At 37.4% G+C, this 22,853-nt stretch overlaps 1 protein-coding gene across 1 annotated transcript in view; it reads left to right on the forward strand.

The window, feature by feature from the left end:
* Positions 1-2,434: 2,434 nt before the first annotated feature.
* Positions 2,435-22,853, forward strand: part of LOC132132353 (ras-related protein Rab-38-like) — a 32,431-nt gene continuing 12,012 nt past the window's right edge. The window contains exon 1 of the mRNA XM_059544729.1: positions 2,435-2,911. Coding sequence (XP_059400712.1) covers positions 2,701-2,911 — 211 coding nt within the window. The 5' untranslated portion in view covers positions 2,435-2,700. The remainder of the gene's footprint in view (positions 2,912-22,853) is intronic.

A 22,853-nucleotide genomic window follows, 5' to 3' on the forward strand; every position in this document is an offset into this window, starting at 1 on the left:
AACTTATTTAAGTTGAACTGTTTAGACTTAGTAGGAAAGCACATTGTACCTACCAACCAGGGCTTGAAAACGAAAAGAAAATTCAATCGGTTCACTCCGAGCAGAATCGATATTTTAACGTTTCTGTTCCTGCGTTCCTCTGAATTATTACTGTTCCGAAACCGGTTCGGATGGAAAAAATATCGGTTAATAACGTTATTTTTTAAAAACAATATTATGTGTCTGTAATTTGCCTAATTATAATGTAACGCGTGTCGTTTCTATATGCAGGCTTTACAGTTCTTACCGTGCGCGCTAGGTTGTTGGCTTTGTTGGAAGGAGGACACCGACAGGGAGCTCGGCTGATTATAACACTTGATTTATTAAACATGAAGAGGTGAACATTAGGAATTAGCCACATCTGATTACACAGCGTGCGTCATCTCTCTCTCTCTATCTACCTCTCATAACTGCGCGGAGTGCGCGCAGACTAGTCTATCCCGCGATTCTAATGGCGGGTCTCTGTTCTCGCGATATTACCTTCATATCTTATTTAAAGTTATAGAACATTAATTTTAACCTTAAATTTCACTCCCTACAATAATAGTAATGTAATAATAATAAAGTACAGCGTTTTATTTACTCGAAAAAGAAAAAATAGAGATCCTAGTCAATAACTCGCCGTGGTTAGTCATCTTTTCTAGATTTAGGCCAAATGTAGGCTACTAAATATATATATATCAACACTTTAAAGGCATCAAAGTTTTTTTTTAATATTTAAAAATATTTGCTGCATTTAACATTTTATTAGCCCTATTACTTTACGAAATAATGAAAGCTAAAATGCCTGTAGTCTAAAGCAAAATGTTTACAAACATTATAAAAACAGCTATTAGTTTCTCTCGAAAACAAAACAAGTTTAGGTTATAAAAACGTCAACCCAAAAACAAATTAATTTAAGCTGAAGCTGATGCCTACCTCTCTCATTCAGCACGAAACCAAATGTTTCCATGTTCCTGACGTATCTGTATGCTAAAATATTATTTATTTATATAGTGTTTGTACTTTTATCTACATAAAACATCATCCTTCAAATCGGCTTTATCAGCACAGTGAGGCGCGGTCACTCTGAACGCAACATGTACAACGAGCAGTCTAACTTTTTATTTGTTTCTTTAACTCTATTTTATTTTGTTAATGTACAGGCTTTAATAAAGCAAAATGATGTTGTGTCAGCGCGATGGTCATACCAAAGCTGGTTGATTATATAGAAGCAAGACATTCAAAGCTGTCAGCTTTTGCAAAATAATTAAAACTGTAAAGCTTTTGCAAAATAAAGAAAACTTCTCCCTGCAGTTTCGTTTTCCTTTCCGAAAACTTTGGACAGTGTCACAATGAACCGTAATTTAGCACACTTTTTCTTTCGTTGCGTTAATCTGTCAATATGATTTAAGTGAAATATATTTAGTGTATAGCCTATGCCTATATTCCTCTTTTATGTAAGCCTATATGGGTTCGTTGTTCAGTTTTCTCCATTCACAGAAGTGCTGCAGGTGTGTGATCTGTTGAATTCATCTCACACTATCCTCAGATAAACTCTATGAGCGGTGCATTGCCATTGCGACTTGCCTATGATGAGTTCACAGCTGAGTGGACATTTAGTCAGTGCGTACTACTGGAATTTGTGATTCATTGACAGCAAATTTCAAATATTAAATGGAACGATAAAATAACATTATTAACCGGTTAATGGCCATTTCAAATTTTCGATTCTGTTCAGAACTATAAAATTTGATTTCGTTTCTGTTTCTGGTTCTGTTCCTGTCAAAATTTCGTTCGTTTCCGGTTTTCTTTCCGTTCCTTGAACCGGTTCAGAGCCCTGCTACCAACAGACATCTATTCTTTTAATCAATGTGCAATATTCTTCTTGAATAGGTGTAATGTACTAAGGTCACATGTTTGCATGCAAAGCAGTGCCATTAGCTAAAATAAGTGCTTAATGTTCTTTTGAGAACTTTTGTACATTTTCTAAAAGTCTTTTGCATTTTTTTGCTCTTTGCCTTTTCTGATAAGACATTCGTAGAATGTAGATTTCAGCCTTGTGTGTGTGATGTATTTTTCTACTAACGTTTTGTGCTGGTTCAATATGATGGTCATAGTGGATTAAGCTTTGTTACAGGGGGACGAATGTAACTTGCAATATTTCTGTTACTTCGAGGTTTTATTTATGGTGTGGATAAGCCTTTTTTATTTCTCTTCAAAGCGTGTAAAAATATTGGTTTTACCTGAGTGTTATTAAAGGGGGTTCAATCACAAATGTTTTTTTTTTTTTTACTTTAATCATACAATCATATAATCACAAAATAAGGTCTTTGGAGATGCTGTGTTCCAAGACTGGAGTTTGCGTGGTTGTGTTATTTTCACAGTTTTCATGATTAAGTGTGGAATGTAGTTCCACCCCCTCTTTCATCTCCTTTATGTACTTCTCTCTTTTTCTCTTTATGCAAGAGTACATACACATGACAGACAGACAGACAGACAGACAGATATGTTGGATTCTGTCATCAGGAGTAAACAAACTCTGAATGGCAGGTAATTTAGTGCACATGAGCAAACAGAATTTGTCTGACAGCTGGTCACAAGTTTTCCCACGCCCTGGGCGGTGCCAGTTTAAGTTCAGTGACAGATGACTAGTTAGTGTGATGAACTCTGAATACATAAATGTCCTCATTGATGCATAACAGTCAGAAGGAGCATTTTTACAAAGTCCTAGTCATCGGTGATTTGGGAGTGGGAAAGACCAGCATCATCAAATGCTATAAGCATCAGACGTACTCCACTAACTACAGAGCGACCATCGGAGTGGATTTTGCGCTCAAAGTTCTCAACTGGGACTCAGAGACGGTCTGGCTGCAGCTGTGGGACATCGCAGGTAGGAGAAAGTAGGCTATAGCAGTGTGTCAAAGCCAATACATATCTGTGTCAGCATATATTTAAAAATATGCTGAAAAGCAAGATGGCAACAAGTGCTTTTTTTAACATAATTTATGGAATTTAGTCACTAAATATTAATGTATAGTATATATAATGTATATAACAGTTACCACGTTAACCATAGATTCAGCCAAAATGTAATTGGTTACAGGTACTTCTAAAGATGAGAGGTTAGCCACAATTGTCTAAATAAAAACTCTTCCACTTAAAACTTAAACTGTAAAAATATTAGTCATTTGAATGGAAAACACTGTTAGTTATCTAACCATATAGGTTAAAAATGTATATGCCTTTTTTTTAAGAAAATGTAATTCTGAAAAAATTTAATTTTTAATTTAAAATGTAAATTTCATTGCATTGGTTTTATCATTAAAAGTTTAAATTTGACTATACATTATAATTTACTAAGACATTTTTTTTCTTTGTAATGTTGTTTAATAAGGCATAATTTATAAGGTTAAATGTAAAATATTATTAACATATTGTTGGGGGGGGGGCTACAATGGTGTTTCATGTATTCAGAGTTGTTCACAGTGTTAAAGAGATGGATTCTCATGCTAAACATGGCCAAAGTAAAAAAAAAATAATAATAAAAAAATGAACGAATGACAAAGAATTTCTGTGCTGAAAATCTTACTTCTGGGTAGGGATGGGACGATAACCGGTTTTATTGATAACCGTGATAAAATGTGCTGAAGGTTAGTAATATCGTTTAAAAATGAATTATCATTAAAACCGTGTTTGATTATCACGGTTTTAATAACTCACTATTAAATCATGTCCAGCCAGCAACAGTCTGACGCAAGCGCAGCGCACAATGTTTTTTTTGTTTTTTTTCGAGAAGGAATGGCGAAAGTCAGTGACTTTTCTATGCTTTTCTATGCTTCTACACTTTTCATTGTAAGGAAGGAAATTCCACAGAATTTAATCTTTCTTTAAATTAAGTGCATAGAGTTGCTTGTTTTATTAGTTGTTTGTTGATTATTAAATATAAAACTTGCTGAAATGTTTTCAGTGTGAGCATCAACTATTTTTGAACACTTTCATCTCGTTTCAACAAAACCGTGATAATATTGATAATCGTGATAATTTTAGTCACTATAATCGTGATATTAAATTTTCATACCGTCCCATCCCTACTTCTGGGTTGGTACAAGTTTCAGCAGTTTTTTTTTTCGATCGTGGATCTAATGACGTAGACGATGGTGGAACTCCTTGTATGAGCATTTCTCTCAGAAAAGCTGCCAGCGCACACGTTGACCAGAGGAGAGCGAGACCGCGCACATCAGCGTGCTTCATCAGGAAATCGTCGGCAGCGCTGCATAGGATTCATTTGAGAATGTCCCCAAATAAGTGTGTTTTTGGATATGAGGGAAAGTTTTCCGTGTTCAGCTTCCCAAAGAACCCAGCGTTACACGAATAGTGGATGCAGTTTGTTTTTCCGGGGCAGCAATGGAGTGTAGCAAGTGCGTTTGTGTGTTCTCCTCATTTCAGTGAAGGCACGCCTCCAGGAGCTCGGCTTTTTCCGGAGAGAATCGGAAAGCTGTATTTTTCATTTATAAATATGATAAAACTAAAGACTTTTTGGAGATATGAAGGATGCAGTAGGCTACTACTCCATAAGTACTCAAGATTAACATGAGATTAGGTGAAACTGTGTATGTTATGTACCCTTTAACATTATAATTATTATAAGCATAAATCGTGAATTCCCTGGCGTGACCTATTTGTTAAGATCAAAGAAAACATTCAACAATTTCTAGTAGCTTAAACAATTAAATATTTTGTTGACACAGAACATAAGTTTGGAACTTTAAAATATAGCCACTAACATGCTCATAGTTTTTGAATTAGATAAATAAATAACAGGGTAACCACAAACCGCTTTGCCATTTACAAATTGTAAAAAAATCTCTAAACAAACCACGGGTAGGTATTTCCAGCAGTTACAGTTCTCAGTCCACAGCTACGGTAGATTTTAGATAAGTACAGCACACCTGCTTGAAACAACACAAACGACTTAGTAAGGTATCAAGGCCCATTACAGAAGTAAGTTATTAAACCGCTCATATTCTAAACCAGACTAAGAAATTTAAGGGTTTGTTCTTCATCATTAATATACTTTACTTGTTATGTTAAACTCTCATCCTGACATGATTCAGCAGTCATACACAGTCATAAACTCCTCGTGGGCTTCATAAACTCCTCATTTGCTACTCAGGAAGTCATCTGACATACTGTTTCATGAAGTTAAACATGCCGAGTTCAGTTTTCTTGTTAGTGACTGATAAAAGCACGCACATTTTGCCAAGTTATCAAGTTAGGTGACTTTAACAATTTCTGTAACGGGCATTCCCCACTGCTTCATCAAATGTCAGTAAGTGATTATCAGCAAAAACTCTTATTCAAACCTGAAAGTTGAATTTTGTTCATAAACACATTAAAGGTGCCATCTGTCATATCTGGCAAAAAAATCAAGTCATACTCCACATTCCATACCAGATGGGGGCAGTATGCCTCAATAAAGTGAATTGGTCTACTCTAGAGTAACAAACGAGAAACGGCATAGTCTCTATGCTCCGCCCCTACCTTCACAACAACACTAGAGCATAGCTGAAGCCTATAAGACAGCGGTTCTCAATTGCAGTCCTCGCGCCCCACTGCTCTGCACATTTTGAACGTTTCTCTTAGCGCTTCAGACATTTGTTCTATTCGAACATAAGTGCCCTGCGAAGTGGACATCACAGGATATTCAGCCATGATTCCAGTTCGAAGCGACCGTAGCTATATGTTCCAATCAAAGTGCATTGAAGTGTGCAAGACGTGAATTTAAATTGTATCGATTTACAGAGGTATATGATGGTCACAGTTGTCCATGTTTAAAGACGCTGCACAGCACAAATCAGTGAATGAATGTTTCGATGTGAGGTAAACTTCAACAGATTTCCCCTGCTCAGAGAGTAGGGAGCAATGAACATTTGAAAAACAGTTCATGCACGGATTTCATTTCTAACGAGCTGATTATCTGAATCAGGTGTGTTAACAAAGAGAAACGTGCAAAATATGCAGAGCAGTGGGGCGCGAGGACTGGAATTGAAAACCGCTGCTATAAGAAGACGGAACATTCATTGGGTGATGTCAAGTGATTTTGAAACATGACTTCAAGCTACTCCCCTTCACCTTTACCAGTGAATATGTTCATATTCGTTTTGTTCAGATTACATTGAGTTGTAAATACACATTATTGGAATTAAATTAATTTGACAGACAGCATTCTGTCAACATCATTGGTCAACATCAGACAGCTGATGTTGACCAAGCTAGCGCCAACCAACGTAACCAGAGCTGCCAACTCTCAAGCATTCACCGTGAGACACACGCAATTGACTCTTTTCACACGCTTTCACGCCACACATCAATTTTCTCACGTACAGAAAAACCACGAAGCAAAGAGGACACGGAGACCAACAGACTAGACAGAGCAGGTTACTTATGATATAAAAAAAATGGGTAAGTTATAGCTAGCTAATTATCAAACGCAGCTACGGTTAGCCATCGCTAACATTAGCACGTTTATAGAACAGCCTTCGACACATTTCTATGTTATAACTTCCCGAAAAAAAAATACACAAACATATAAAACAAACTTCTAGCGAAATACTAACAGCATCTAACTTACCAATCGAAAAGAAATGTTGCAAGTTCGGTGTCGAACCTCATTTCTTTCAGGTCCATCAGTTGTCTCCAGCGATTGAAAGCAGTGCCGATGTTTACTCTGGTTCGGCTCCTTTTCTTATCGGATTTGATTTGTGGTGGTGGTCTCTTGCCAAGGACTTCAGTCGCTCTCTTCCCTGAACTGAAATGAAGTAGTGGGCTGTACTTTCCACACGATTGACATCAGGTATAAGTACGCCCACAAGCCGTGCGAGTTATTTGTGTATTGCAGGTTGGCTGGTGGTTATGTTGCCCGCATACCGCCTCCCATGGCCGAAACTGGTATTACGACACCTGTCGGGCCGGGGCTAGTAATGCTACTGCTAATTATGTTGGCTTGGCAAAGCCAACATACTGTTATGCTATTTAAACTTCTCCTTCTTCTTATTTTTCTGAGACTAAATTCCAAACGTATCTCCTCCTAGGGCTTTAAAGCCACAAGCCCCAAACTCGGCAGACACCTGCGGGATAGAGCGGTGGTGTGTGCTATATCTTTTCAGAGTGATCAGACTTAAAGTTTTTTTTTTTATTAATTTTTTAATGTAAAAATACATTACCCATAGACTTACATTGTCTGAGAAAAATCGCGCCCCTACAGTTGCAATAGCCGAGAGAGATTTAGGGGAGGAGTCGGGTTTCGTTTCACTTTTAAACCGGTTAAAAATACAAGTAAATAATACAATTTCCCTCAAACTGACAAGCTAAACCAACATATCTGATTATTGCAGGGGTCAGGGCTCATTAATAATTGATTTCTCGGCAGAGAGCAGTAGGAAAGACGAGAGAAGAATCACTGCTGGTCAGCTGAAGCATGGTCTCCACGGAGCTCACAACGAGCGAATTTATTCTTATTTAAGACCTTTTTAAATTAAATTATATCGGCGATTGCACGCAATCTACCCGTTAGAACACACCAATAGCTAAATTCAGATGTTTCTGAACTGTTTAATTTAATAACATGATATATTCGCGGCAGCCAACTGGCCGCGAGCTCGCGATGTATTCTCTGAACACTTGAAGTCCACATAGAGGAATTACAGCCTTTCACATTAAAACACTGCAGCGAAACGGCACAAAACAATTAGAAGAATATATTATACACATGAAAATGAGTGTTTATATGTGCTTGTGAGAATTCTCACTGCGGTCAAGCCAGCCGCCAAGTAGAAAAGCACGGTCAATCTAGCCGCCACGTTATTTCTAGGGTTGCGTATAAACTGCGTATTACGGTAATACCGATCTGAATGCAGTGCTCTTCCAGCGAACGCTACTTTTTTTCCCTCAACACACAGTCCGTTACTGTCTGATGCTGAATACCAAAATAAAAACCCTCTAATACTCATATTACAAAATAAGAACAATAATATATGCTTACATTCGAAAAGCTATAAAAATAAAAGTTCTAGAATGCACAGACTGGTTCCACATCAGACAGGAAGTACAGTGTCAACTGCATGCTGCTGCATCTACTTTCAAAAATCTATAAAAATAAAAGTTATAGATTGCACAGGCCACTATCACCTCAGATTGAGAGTACACCTTGCCACAATGTCAGCTGCATCGTTTCAGGACTGTCTGATGTGTAATTACAGAATAAGAGCCCCCCAAATATCATAAATGAGATGCTGCATCTCTACATTCAAAAATCTATAAAAATAAAAGTTATAGATTGCACAGGCCACTTTCACCTCAGATTGAGAGTACACCTTGCCACAATGTCAGCTGCATCTTTTCAGAACAGTATAATGTGTAATTACAGAATAAGAGCCCCACAAATATTATAAATAAGCTGCTTCATCTCTACATTCAAAAATCTATAAAAATAAGTTATAGATTGCACAGGCCACTTTAACCTCAGATTGAGAGTACACCTTGCCACAATGTCAGCTGCATCGTTTCAGGACTGTCTGATGTGTAATTACAGAATAAGAGTCCCCCAAATTATCATAAATGAGATGCTGCATCTCTACATTCAAAAATCTATAAAAATAAAAGTTATTGATTGCACAGGCCACTTTCACCTCAGATTGAGAGTACACCTTGCCACAATGTCAGCTGCATCGTTTCAGAAAAGTCTGATGTGTAATTACAAAATAGGAGCCTCCCAAATCTCAAAAATAAGCTGCTGCATCTCTACTTTCAAAAATGTATATTAAAAAAAGTTATAGATTGCACAGGCCACTTTCACCTCATATTGACAGTACACCTTGCCACAATCTCAGCTGCATCGTTTCAGGACAGTCTGATGTGGAATTACAAAATAAGAGCCTCCCAAATCTCATAAATAAGCTGCTGCATCTCTCCTTTTAAAAATGTATATTTAAAAAAGTTATAGATTGCACAGGCCACTTTAACCTCATATTGACAGTACACCTTGCCACAATCTCAGCTGCATCGTTTCGGGACAGTCTGATGTTGAATTACAAAATAAGAGCCTCCAAAATCTCATAAATAAGCTGCTGCATCTCTCCTTTTAAAAATGTATATTTAAAAAAGTTATAGATTGCACAGACCACTTTCACCTCAGATTGAGAGTACACCTTACCACAATGTCAGCTGCATCGTTTCAGGACTGTCTGATGTGTAATTACAGAATAAGAACCCCCCAAATATCATAAATGAGATGCTGCATCTGCATTCAAAAATCAATAAAAATAAAAGTTATAGATTGCAGACGATTTTCACCTCAAATTGAGAGTACACCATGCCACAATGTCAGCTGCATCGTTTCAGAACAGTCTGATGCGTAATTACAAAATAGGAGCCTCCCAAATCTAAAAAAAAAAAAAGCTGCTGCATCTCTACTTTCTAAAATGTATATTAAAAAAAGTTATAGATTGCACAGGCCACTTTCACCTCATATTGAGAGTACACCTTGCCACAATGTCAGCTGCATCGTTTCAGAACAGTCTGATGCGTAATTACAAAATAGGAGCCTCCCAAATCTAAAAAAAAAAAAGCTGCTGCATCTCTACTTTAAAAAATATATATTAAAAAAAGTTATAGATTGCACAGGCCACTTTCACCTCAGATTGAGAGTACACCTTGCCACAATGTCAGCTGCATCTTTTCAGGACAGTCTGATTTGGAATTACAAAATAAGAGCCTCCCAAATCTAATAAACAAGCTGCTGCATCTCTACTTTCAAAAATCTATAAAAATAAAAGTTATAGATTGCACAGACCACTTTCACCTCAGATTGAGAGTACACCTTACCACAATGTCAGCTGCATCGTTTCAGGACTGTCTGATGTGTAATTACAGAATAAGAGTCCCCCAAATATCATAAATGAGATGCTGCATCTCTACATTCAAAAATCTATAAAAATAAAAGTTATAGATTGCACAGACCACTTTCACCTCAGATTTAGAGTACACCTTGCCACAATGTTAGCTGCATCGTTTCAGGACAGTCTGATGTGGAATTGCAAAATAAGAGCCTCCCAAATCTCATAAACAAGCTGCTGCATCTCTACTTTCAAAAATCTATAAAATAAAAGTTATAGATTGCACAGACCACTTTCACCTCAGATTGACAGTACACCTTGCCACAATGTCAACTGCATCATTTCAGGACAGTCTGATGTGTAATTACAAAATAAGAGCCTCCCAAATCTCAAAAATAATCTGCTGCATCACTACTTTCAAAAATGTATAAAAATAAAAGTTATAGATTGCACAGACCACTTTCACCTCAGATTGAGAGTACACATTGCCACAATGTCAACTGCATCGTTTTAGGACAGTCTGATGTGTAATTACAAAATAAAAGCCTCCCAAATCTAAAAAAAAATCTGCTGCATCTGTTACTTTCAAAAATGTATATTAAAAAAAGTTATAGATTGCACAGGCCACTTTCACCTCAGATTGACAGTACATCTTGCCACAACGTCAGCTGCATCGTTTCAGGACAGTCTGATGTTGAATTATAAAAATAAGAGCCTCCCAAATCTCATAAATAAGCTGCTGCATCTCTCCTTTTAAAAATTTATATTTAACCCTTTCATGCATGAATTATGATAACCTCAGTCAGGATTTTTTCCCTATGTGTTTTTATTGCTCTTAGGGCATGAAAAACAAGAATTGATTTTTATTTTATTTTTTTACAAATTTTTCAAAGAGATCTTCAGATGTCCACTTGAGTGGACAGCATGCGGATGGTTTAAACTGAAGATATACTGTATTAAATATAAGACAATAATCAAACAGATAAAGTATGTGAATTTAACAAACTAATCAATGCAATTATATCAAATAATGTGAAAACTATAAAATATATGCAAAAAATATAAATGCAAAATATTTCAATGGCTTCATACAACTTCATACAAGTTGCACTTCGCGTATCTATGATATCAGAACATGAGGACGTGATTCCATCAGAATTTTCTACAGCCTGTCAAGGTACAACTGTGGAAACCACTCAGATGCTCCCTCCAGTGCACCAGAGTATGGAGATTTACCCTTATTAGCTGATAATTATGATTATGTTCAAGATGGACATGCACATTTATATCATAGCCCTCCTCTGAGAAAACCTAGCGATACGTTTTTTCAATCTCATCTGAAATTATCAGTGTTGGGGGTAACGCCTAACAAGTAACATGCATAACCCATTCAGATTACTTTTTTGATGTTACAAGTAAAGTAATGTGTTACAAGTAACATGCATTACCTTATCAGATTACTTTTTGATCTAACAAGTAAGTAACTACAAGTAATGTGCATTACCTAATCAGATTACTTTTAGATGTAACGAGTAAAGAAACGCATTACAAGTAACATGCATTACGTAATCAGATTACTTTTTGATGTTATGAGTAAAAAAACGCATTACAATAACGCACATTACATAATCAGATTACTTTTTGATGTTATGAGAAAGGAAACGCATTACAAGTAACATGCATTATGTAATCAGATTACTTTTTGATGTTATGAGTAAAGAAACGCATTAAAAGTAACATGCATTACGTAATCAGATTACTTTTTGATGTTATTAGTAAAAAACGCATTACAATAACATGCATTATAAAATCAGATTACTTTTTGATCTAACAAGTAAAGTAATGCATTACAAGTGTCATACATTATGTAATCACATGACTTTTTTCGATGTCAATGAAAATTACATTCTAATAATACAAATACATTTATTTACAGTAGAAAAAGTCAATGCATATAAAGTTTTTAAGTTTTAAATTTCAAAAACAATATTCACATTATAATTATGAATTGTAGCTGAAATATAGCCATTGCATGCATGACGTCCACTACAGTGGACATGTGATTAATCAGAGTTTTCTCTCAATCTAAAATCAAAACTTGGAAAATTTTACTGTGATATGACTCATTAGATATTGCTTTATGCTGCAATATTTTTTTTTACCTACAAGAGTCTCCTAGGATAGAAGGAATGGGTGGATATTCTGGAGCAACTTGGCATGTCTGACTGACCCTTGGCCATCTTGGTTTGGAGGGGGAAAAATCAAAACACAAAAGCTTGCCACTTGGTTGCAATTTATAGGATGATGCACCAGGGTCCAATGAAGAGATTGATGTGCAACTTTGCCATAAAAACCCGTGCAAATTCAAGAAAATGCTTTTTTAATAGCTGTCCACTGTAGTGACCACTATGCGTGAAAGGGTTAAAAACGTTATAGATTGCACAGGCCACTTTCACCTCAGATTGAGAGTACACTTTACCACAATGTCAGCTGCATCGTTTCAGGACTGTCTGATGTGTAATTACAGAATAAGAGCCCCCCAAATATCATAAATGAGATGCTGCATCTCTTCATTCAAAAATCTATAAAAATAAAAGTTATAGATTGCACAGACGACTTTCAACTCAGATTGAGAGTACACCTTGCCACAATGTCAGCTGCATCGTTTCAGAACAGTCTGATGTGGAATTGCAAAATAAGAGCCTCCCAAATCTCATAAACAAGCTGCTGCATCTCTACTTTCAAAAATCTATAAAAATAAAAGTTAAAGATTGCACAGATCACTTTCACCTTAGATTTGGCAGTTCATGGGAGAGATTGGCTTTATTAAAGTCCCCAAGAATGATTAAAACAGAGTCTGGGTGTTGTTGTTCTGTCTCTGTGATCTTATCAGCGAGTTTCTGTAAAGCCAGACCTACGTGCGCTTGTGGAGGGATGTAAACATTCACCAGAATGAACGAGTGAAACTCCCGCGGCGAATAGAATGGCTTTCAGTTGAAAAACTGCATTTCTAGATCTGGACAGCACATCTTCTTTAATACAGTTACATCTGTACACCAGCGTTCATTGATGTAAAAGCATGTCCCGCCGCCGCGCGATTTTCCCGTTGATTCTGCGTCGCGATCCGCTCTAAACAGCTGAAAGTCCGGCAGATGGAGCACGCTGTCCGGTATGGCGTCATTCAGCCAGGTTTCCGTGAAACACAGAACAGCAGAGTGTGAGGAATCCTTATTTGTCCGAGAGAGCAGAAGGAGTTCGTCCGTTTTGTTGGGTAGAGAGCAGAGATTTGCCAGATGTATGCTAGGCAACGGCGTTCAAAATCCACGTTTCCTGAGTTTGACAAGCACTCCTGCTCGCTTTGATCAGCGCCGCTGCTCCTCCGATAACAATGTTCAGTAAAAAGTCTGAATAATTTAAATCCGGTAACAGATCTTGTGGTGTGTTCTGCCGAATGTTCATCAGTTCATCCCTGATGAAACTGATTGTGTTTGTTAAACAAAAAACAGGAAAAACGAACAAAAACAGTATAAATACTGGAGAGCCAAGCACTGAAGCAGCCGTGTGCGGCACCATCGAGTGACAGACTATGACAAGAATTCAAGAATTTGAGTGAACTTCACAGGGAATGGACTGAGCCTGGGGTCAAGGCATCAAGTGCCACCACACACAGACGTGTCAAGGAATTTGCTGAAACACGGACAAAGTCTTAGCCGGGCTAAGGAGAAGATGAAGTGGACTGTTGCCCAGTGGTTAAAAAGTCCTCTTTTCAGATGAGAGCAAGTTTTGTATTTCATTTGGAAACCAAGATCCTAGAGTTTAAAGTAAGGGTGGAGAAGCTTATACCCCAAGGTGATTGAAAACTGCTGGTGTTGATTCATTGTGTTTTTTTAAAACCAAAGACACTGCACCCCTTTACCAAGAAATTTTGGAGCATTTCATGCTTCCTTGTGCTGACCAGCTTTTTGAAGATGCTGATTTCATTTTCCAGCAGTATTTGGCACCTGGCCACACTGCCAAAAGCACCAAATGTTGGTTAAATAGTGTTGGTCAAGTCACTTTTATTTATATAGTGCTTTAAACAAAAAAAGATTGTCAAAGCAACTGAACAACATTACTTAGGAAAACAGTGTGTCAATAATGTAAAAATGACAGTTAAAGGCAGTTCATCATTGAATTCAGTGATGTCATCATTCAGCTCAGTTCAGTTAATTTAGTAAATGAAGTGTCCCCAACTAAGCAAACCAGAGGTGACACCGGCAAGGAACCAAAACTTCATCAGTGACCGAATGGAGAAGAAACCTTGGGAGAACCCAGGCTCAGTCGGGGGGGGGGGGGGGGGGGGGCAGTTCTCCTCTGACCCGATGAAGCCAGCAGTTCAATTACAGGCTGCAGCAAGTCAGATTGTGCAGAAGAATCATCGGTTTCCTGTGGTCTTGTCCCAGTGGTCGTTGAAGACAAGGTCTTTACAGGGGATCTGTCTCTGTGGCTCATCTAGTTGATCTGGTCTCCGCTGTCTCGCAGGGCTGTAGAGGTCCTTTCTAGGTGCTAATCCTCCATTTGTCTGGATACTGACTGAATGCGGGTGACCCTCTGATCTGGATAAAGACTGGATCTGGTGGCTACGGTGACCTCAGAATAAGGGAGAAACAGACTAATATTAGCGTAGATGCCATTCAAATACTTAGGTGCTAAACCATTCAGAGCTTTATAAGTAATAAGCAAGATTTTAAAATGTATACAATGTTTGATAGGGAGCCAGTGCAGTGTTGACAGAACCATGCTAATATGGTCATAGTTCCTGGTTCTATTAAGAACTCTAGCTGCTGCATTTAGCATCTAGGACTAGCTGAAGTTTGTTTATTAGGCATGCAGCACAACCACCCTATAAAGCATTACAATAATCTAACCTTGAGGTCATAAACGCATGGAATAACATTTCTGCATTTGATATTGAGAGGATAGGCTGTAATTTAGATATATTTTTGAGATGGAAAAATGCAGATTTACAAATGATAGAAATGGGTTTTTTAAAAGAAAGAATTGCTATCAAATAGCAAACCTACGTTCCTAACGGATGACGAAGAATTAACAGAGCAGCAATCAAGTCTTAGTAAGCGTTATAGGCTATTACATGCAGAGTTTTTAGGTCCTATAATTAACACCACCTTTTTTAAATCGTCTATGCATTCCGTTTTTTTTTTAATTGGTATGTTTCGCCGGGCAGTGAAGAAATATAGAGCTGAGTATCATCAGCATAACAGTTAAAGCTAACACTGTGTTTTCTGATGATATCTTCTAAGGGTAACATGTAAAGCGTTTAGAGTCATGGCCCTAGTACTGAGCCTTGATGTACTCCATACTGCACTTGTTATTCATATGATACCTCTTCATTCAATGCTACGAATTGATGGCGGTCATATAAGTACGATTTAAACCATGCTAATGCACTTCCATTAATGCCAAAAATGTTTTCTAGTCAATGCAAAAGAATGTTGTGGTCAATAGTGTCTTGCACTAAAATCCAATAGCACAAATAGAGAGATACAACCACAGAGATCGGTCTATAATTAAGTAGTTCTCAACTTTGGGATCAAGTTGTGGTTTTTTGATGAGAGGCTTAATAACAGCCAGTCTAAAGGTTTTGGAGACATACCCTTATGGCAATGAGGAATTAATAATAGTCACAAGAGGATCTATGACTTCTGGAAGCACCTCTTTTAGTAGCTAAGATTGAATAGGGTCTAACATATATGTTGTTGGTTTAGATGATTTAACAAGTTTATACAATTCTTCCTATCCTATAGTAGAGAATGACTGGAACTGTTCCTCAGGGGATCTATAGTGCACTGTCTGATGTGATACTGTAGCTGAAGGCTGCATTGTTACAATTTTATCTCTAATAGAATCGATCTTAGAAGTAAAGTAGTTCATAAAGTCATTACTGCTGTCATGTTGGGAAATGTCAACACAGTGTGCTTGACTTCCCAGCAAACTCACAAGACCTGAACCCCATAGAGAATCAATAGGATATTGCCAAGAGGAAAATGAGAAACCCCAAAAAAAATGCTGCTAAGCTGAGGGCCACTGTCAAAGAAACCTGGGCTTCCATTCCACCTCAGCAGTGCCACAAACTGATCACCTCGATGCCACGCCGAATTAAGGCAGTAATTAAAGCAAAAGGAGCCCCTACCATTTATTGAGTACATGTACAGTAAAGGAAAATTAAGAAGACCAACCATTCACAATTTTTCTTTTTATTGTTCTTAAGTATAATAACTTGTTGAGATTCATCACAATTAAAAGGACCAAAGACTTAAACTACTTCAGTCTGTGTGCATTGAATTTAATTACAATACACAAGTTTAACAATTAGAGTTGAATTACTGAAATAAATGAACTTTTCCATGACATTCTAATTTACTGAGATTCACCTTTATATGAAAGTTAGGGGGGGGTTGGCTTTTATTTTGTAATACCACATCAGACAGTCCTGATGTGACACATCTGACAATGTGGGAAGGTATACTCTCAATCTGAGGTTGAGCTAGTCTGTGCAATCTAGAACGTTTATTTTTATTGATTTTTGAAAGTAGAGATGCAGCAGCATATTTATGAGATTTAGGAGGCTCTTATTTCGTAATTCCACATCAGATAGTCCTGAAACAATGCAGCTGACATTGTGGCAAGGTGTACTCTCAATCTGAGGTGAAAGTGGTCTGTGCAATCTATAGCTTTTATTTTTATAGATTTTTGAATGTAGGGATGCAGCATCTCATTTATGATATTTGGGGGGCTCTTATTCTGTAATTACACATCAGACTGTCCTGAAACGATGCAGCTGACATTGTGGTAAGGTGTACTCTCAATCTGAGGTGAAAGTGGTCTGTGCAATCTATAACTTTTAATTTTATAAATTTTTGAAAGTAAAGATGCAGCAGCTTGTTTATGAGATTTGGAAGGCTCTTATTTTGTAATTCCAAATCAGACTGTCCTGAAACGATGCAGGTGACATTGTGGCAAGGTGTACTCTCAATCTGAGGTGAAAGTGGTCTGTGCAATCTATAACTTTTATTTTTATAGATTTTTGAATGTAGAGATGCAGCAGCTTGTTCATGAGATTTCGGAGGTTCTTATTTTGTAATTCCACATCAGACTGTCCTGAAACGATGCAGCTGACATTGTGGCTAGGTGTACTCTCAATCTGTGGTGAAAACGTTCTGTGCAATCTATAACTTATTTTTATAGATTTTTGAAAGTCGAGATGCAGCAGCTTGTTTATGAGATTTGGGAGGCTCTTATTTTGTAATTACACATCAGACTGTCCTGAAACGATGCAGCTGACATTGTGGCTAGGTGTACTCTCAATCTGAGGTGGAAGTCGTCTGTGCAATCTATAACTTTTATTTTTATAGATTTTTGAATGTAGAGATGCAGCATCTCATTTATGATATTTGGGGGGCTCTTATTCTCTATGTACACATCAGACAGTCCTGAAACGATGCAGCTGACATTGTGGCAAGGTGTACTCTCAATCTGAGGTAAAAGTGGTCTGTGCAATCTATAACTTTTATTTTCATAGATTTTTGAAAGTAGAGATGCAGCAGCTTGTTTATGAGATTTGGGAGGCTCTTATTTTGCAATTCCACATCAGACTGTCCTGAAAAGATGCAGCTGACATTGTGGCAAGGTGTACTCTCAATCTGAGGTGAAAGTGGTCTGTGCAATCTATAACTTTTATTTTTATAGATTTTTGAAAGTAGAGATGCAGCAGCTTGTTTATGAGATTTGGGAGGCTCTTATTTTGTAATTGCACATCAGACAGTCCTGAAACGATGCAGCTGACATTGTGGTAAGGTGTACTCTCAATCTGAGGTGAAAGTGGTCTGTGCAATCTATAACTTTTATTTTTATAGATTTTTGAATGTAGAGATGCAGCAGCTTATTTATGATATTGGGGAGGCTCTTATTTTGTAATTCCAAATCAGACTGTCCTGAAACGATGCAGCTGACATTATGTCAAGGTGTACTCTCAATCTGTAGTGAAAGTGGCCTCTGCAATCTATAACTTTTTTAAATATACATTTTTGAATGTAGATTCAGCAGCTTATTTATGAGATTTGGGAGGCTCTTATTTTGTAATTACACATCAGACTGTCCTGAAACGATGCAATTGAGATTGTGGCAAGGTGTACTCTCAATCTGAGGTGAAAGTGGCCTGTGCAATCTATAACTTTTTTTAGTATACATTTTTGAAAGCAGATACAGCATCTTATTTTTGAGATTTGGGAGGCTCCTATTTCGTAATTCCACATCAGACTGTTATGAAACGATGCAGCTGACATTGTGGCAAGGTGTACTCTCAATCTGAGGTGAAAGTCGTCTGTGCAACCTATAACTTTTATTTTATAGATTTTTGAATGTAGAGATGCAGCATCTCATTTATGATATTTGGGGGGGCTCTTATTCTGTAATTACACATCAGATAGTCCTGAAACGACGCAGCTGACAGTATGGTAAGGTGTACTCTCAATCTGAGGTAAAAGTGGTCTGTGCAATCTATAACTTTTATTTTTATAGATTTTTGAAAGTAGAGATGCAGCAGTTGTTTATGAGATTTGGGAGGCTCTTATTTTGCAATTCCACATCAAACTGTCCTGAAACGATTGTGGAAAGGTGTACTCTCAATCTGAGGTGAAAGTGGCCTGTGCAATCTATAACTTTTTTTAATATACATTTTTGAATGCAGATGCAGCATCTTATTTTTGAGATTTGGGAGGCTCCTATTTTGTAATTCCGCATCAGACTGTTCTGAAACGATGCAGCTGACATTGTGACAAGGTGTACTCTCAATCTGAGGTGGAAGTCATCTGTGCAATCAATAACTTTTATTTTTATAGATTTTTGAAAGTAGAGATGCAGCAGCTTGTTTATGAGATTTGGGAGGTTCTTATTTTGTAATTACACATCAGACAGTTCTGAAACGATGTAGCTGACATTGTGGAAAGGTGTACTCTTAATCTGAGGTGAAAGTGGTCTGTGCAATCTATAACTTTTATTTTTATAGATTATTGAATGTAGAGATGCAGCATCTCATTTATGATATTTGGGGGGCTCTTATTCTGTAAGTACACATCAGATAGTCCTGAAACGACGCAGCTGACATTGTGGTAAGGTGTACTCTCAATCTGAGGTGAAAGTGGTCTGTGCAATCTATAACTTTTATTTTCATAGATTTTTGAAAGTAGAGATGCAGCAGCTTGTTTATGAAATTTGGGAGGCTCTTATTTTGTAATTCCAAATCAGACTGTCCTGAAACGATGCAGCTGACATTGTGGCAAGGTGTACTCTCAATCTGAGGTGAAAGTGGTCTGTGCAATCTATAACTTTTATTTTTATAGATTTTTGAATGTAGAGATGCAGCAGCTTATTTATGATATTGGGGAGGCTCTTATTTTGTAATTCCAAATCAGACTGTCCTGAAACGATGCAGCTGACATTGTGGCAAGGTGTACTCTCAATCTGCAGTGAAAGTGGCCTGTGCAATCTATAACTTTTTTTAATATATATTTTTGAAAGCAGATGCAGCATCTTATTTTTGAGATTTGGGAGGCTCCTATTTTGTAATTCCGCATCAGACTGTCCTGAAACGATGCCGCTGACATTTTGGCAAGGTGTACTCTCAATCTGAGGTGAAAGTCGTCTGTGCAATCAATAACTTTTATTTTTATAGATTTTTGAAAGTAGAGATGCAGCAGCTTGTTTATGAGATTTGGGAGGCTCTTATTTTGTAATTACACATCAGACAGTTCTGAAACGATGCAGCTGACATTGTGGTAAGGTGTACTCTTAATCTGAGGTGAAAGTGGTCTGTGCAATCTATAACTTTTATTTTTTATAGATCTTTGAATGTAGAGATGCAGCATCTCATTTATGATATTTGGGGGGCTCTTATTCTGTAATTACACATCAGATAGTCCTGAAACGACGCAGCTGACATTGTGGTAAGGTGTACTCTCAATCTGAGGTGAAAGTGGTCTGTGCAATCTATAACTTTTATTTTTATAGATTTTTGAAAGTAGAGATGCAGCAGCTTGTTTATGAGATTTGGGAGGCTCTTATTTTGCAATTCCGCTTTAGACTGTTCTGAAACGATGCAGCTGACATTGTGGCAAGGTGTACTCTCAATCTGAGGTGAAAGTCCTCTGTGCAATCAATAACTATTTTTTTTTATAGATTTTTAAAAGGAGAGATGCAGCATCTCATTTATGATATTTGGGGGGGCTCTTATTTTGTAATTACACATCAGACAGTCCTGAAACTATGCAGCTGACATTGTGGCAAGGTGTACTCTCAATCTGAGGTGAAAGTGGTCTGTGCAATCTATATCTTTTATTTTTATAGATTTTTGAATGTAGAGATGCAGCAGCTTATTTATGATATTGGGGAGGCTCCTATTTTGTAATTCCAAATCAGACTGTCCTGAAACGATGCAGCTGACATTGTGGCAAGGTGTACTCTCAATCTGCAGTGAAAGTGGCCTGTGCAATCTATAACTTTTTTTAATATACATTTTTGAAGCAGATGCAGCATCTTATTTGTGAGATTTGGGAGGCTCCTATTTTGTAATTCCGCATCAGACTGTCCTGAAACGATGCAGCTGACATTGTGGCAAGGTGTACTGTCAATCTGAGGTGAAAGTGGCCTGTGCAATCTATAACTTTTTTTAATATACATTTTTGAAAGCAGAAATGCAGCATCTTATTTTTGAGATTTGGGAGGCTCCTATTTTGTAATTCCGCTTTAGACTGTTCTGAAACGATGCAGCTGACATTGTGGCAAGGTGTACTCTCAATCTGAGGTGAAAGTCCTCTGTGCAATCAATAACTTTTATTTTTATAGATTTTTAAAAGGAGAGATGCAGCATCTCATTTATGATATTTGGGGGGGCTCTTATTCTGTAATTACACATCAGACAGTCCTGAAACTATGCAGCTGACATTGTGGTAAGGTGTACTCTCAATCTGAGGTGAAAGTGGTCTGTGCAATCTATAACTTTTATTTTTATAGATTTTTGAAAGTAGAGATGCAGCAGCTTGTTTATGAGATTTGGGAGGCTCTTATTTTGTAATTCCAAATCAGACTGTCCTGAAACGATGCAGCTGACATTGTGGCAAGGTGTACTCTCAATATGAGGTGAAAGTGGTCTGTGCAATCTATAACTTTTATTTTTATAGATTTTTGAATGTAGAGATGCAGCAGCTTATTTATGATATTGGGGAGGCTCTTATTTTGTAATTCCAAATCAGACTGTCCTGAAACGATGCAGCTGACATTGTGGCAAGGTGTACTCTCAATCTGCAGTGAAAGTGGCCTGTGCAATCTATAACTTTTTTTAATATACATTTTTGAAAGCAGATGCAGCATCTTATTTTTGAGATTTGGGAGGCTCCTATTTTGTAATTCCGCATCAGACTGTCCTGAAACGATGCAGCTGACATTTTGGCAAGGTGTACTCTCAATCTGAGGTGAAAGTCGTCTGTGCAATCAATAACTTTTATTTTTATAGATTTTTGAAAGTAGAGATGCAGCAGCTTGTTTATGAGATTTGGGAGGCTCTTATTTTGTAATTACACATCAGACAGTTCTGAAACGATGCAGCTGACATTGTGGTAAGGTGTACTCTTAATCTGAGGTGAAAGTGGTCTGTGCAATCTATAACTTTTATTTTTTATAGATTTTTGAATGTAGAGATGCAGCATCTCATTTATGAGACTTGGGGGGCTCTTATTCTGTAATTACACATCAGATAGTCCTGAAACGACGCAGCTGACATTGTGGTAAGGTGTACTCTCAATTTGAGGTGAAAGTGGTCTGTGCAATCTATAACTTTTATTTTTATAGATTTTTGAAAGTAGAGATGCAGCAGCTTGTTTATGAGATTTGGGAGGCTCTTATTTTGTAATTCCAAATCAGACTGTCCTGAAACGATGCAGCTGACATTGTGGCAAGGTGTACTCTCAATCTGAGGTGAAAGTGGTCTGTGCAATCTATAACTTTTATTTTTATAGATTTTTGAAAGTAGAGATGCAGCAGCTTGTTTATGAGATTTGGGAGGCTCTTATTTTGTAATTCCAAATCAGACTGTCCTGAAACGATGCAGCTGACATTGTGGCAAGGTGTACTCTCAATTTGAGGTGAAAGTGGTCTGTGCAATCTATAACTTTTATTTTTATAGATTTTTGAAAGTAGAGATGCAGCAGCTTGTTTATGAGATTTGGGAGGCTCTTATTTTGTAATTCCAAATCAGACTGTCCTGAAACGATGCAGCTGACATTGTGGCAAGGTGTACTGTCAATCTGAGGTGAAAGTGGCCTGTGCAATCTATAACTTTTTTTAATATACATTTTTGAAAGCAGAAATGCAGCATCTTATTTTTGAGATTTGGGAGGCTCCTATTTTGTAATTCCGCTTTAGACTGTTCTGAAACGATGCAGCTGACATTTTGGCAAGGTGCACTCTCAATCTGAGGTGAAAGTCCTCTGTGCAATTAATAACTTTTATTTTTATAGATTTTTAAAAGGAGAGATGCAGCATCTCATTTATGATATTTGGGGGGGCTCTTATTCTGTAATTACACATCAGACAGTCCTGAAACGATGCAGCTGACATTGTGGTAAGGTGTACTCTCAATCTGAGGTGAAAGTGGTCTGTACAATCTATAACTTTTATTTTTATAGATTTTTGAATGTAGAGATGCAGCAGCTTATTTATGATATTGGGGAGGCTCTTATTTTGTAATTCCAAATCAGACTGTCCTGAAACGATGCAGCTGACATTGTGGCTAGGTGTACTCTCAATCTGTGGTGAAAACGTTCTGTGCAATCTATAACTTATTTTTATAGATTTTTGAAAGTCGAGATGCAGCAGCTTGTTTATGAG

Source organism: Carassius carassius, chromosome 49, assembly GCF_963082965.1.
Source record: "Carassius carassius chromosome 49, fCarCar2.1, whole genome shotgun sequence".
Taxonomy (NCBI): domain Eukaryota; kingdom Metazoa; phylum Chordata; class Actinopteri; order Cypriniformes; family Cyprinidae; genus Carassius; species Carassius carassius.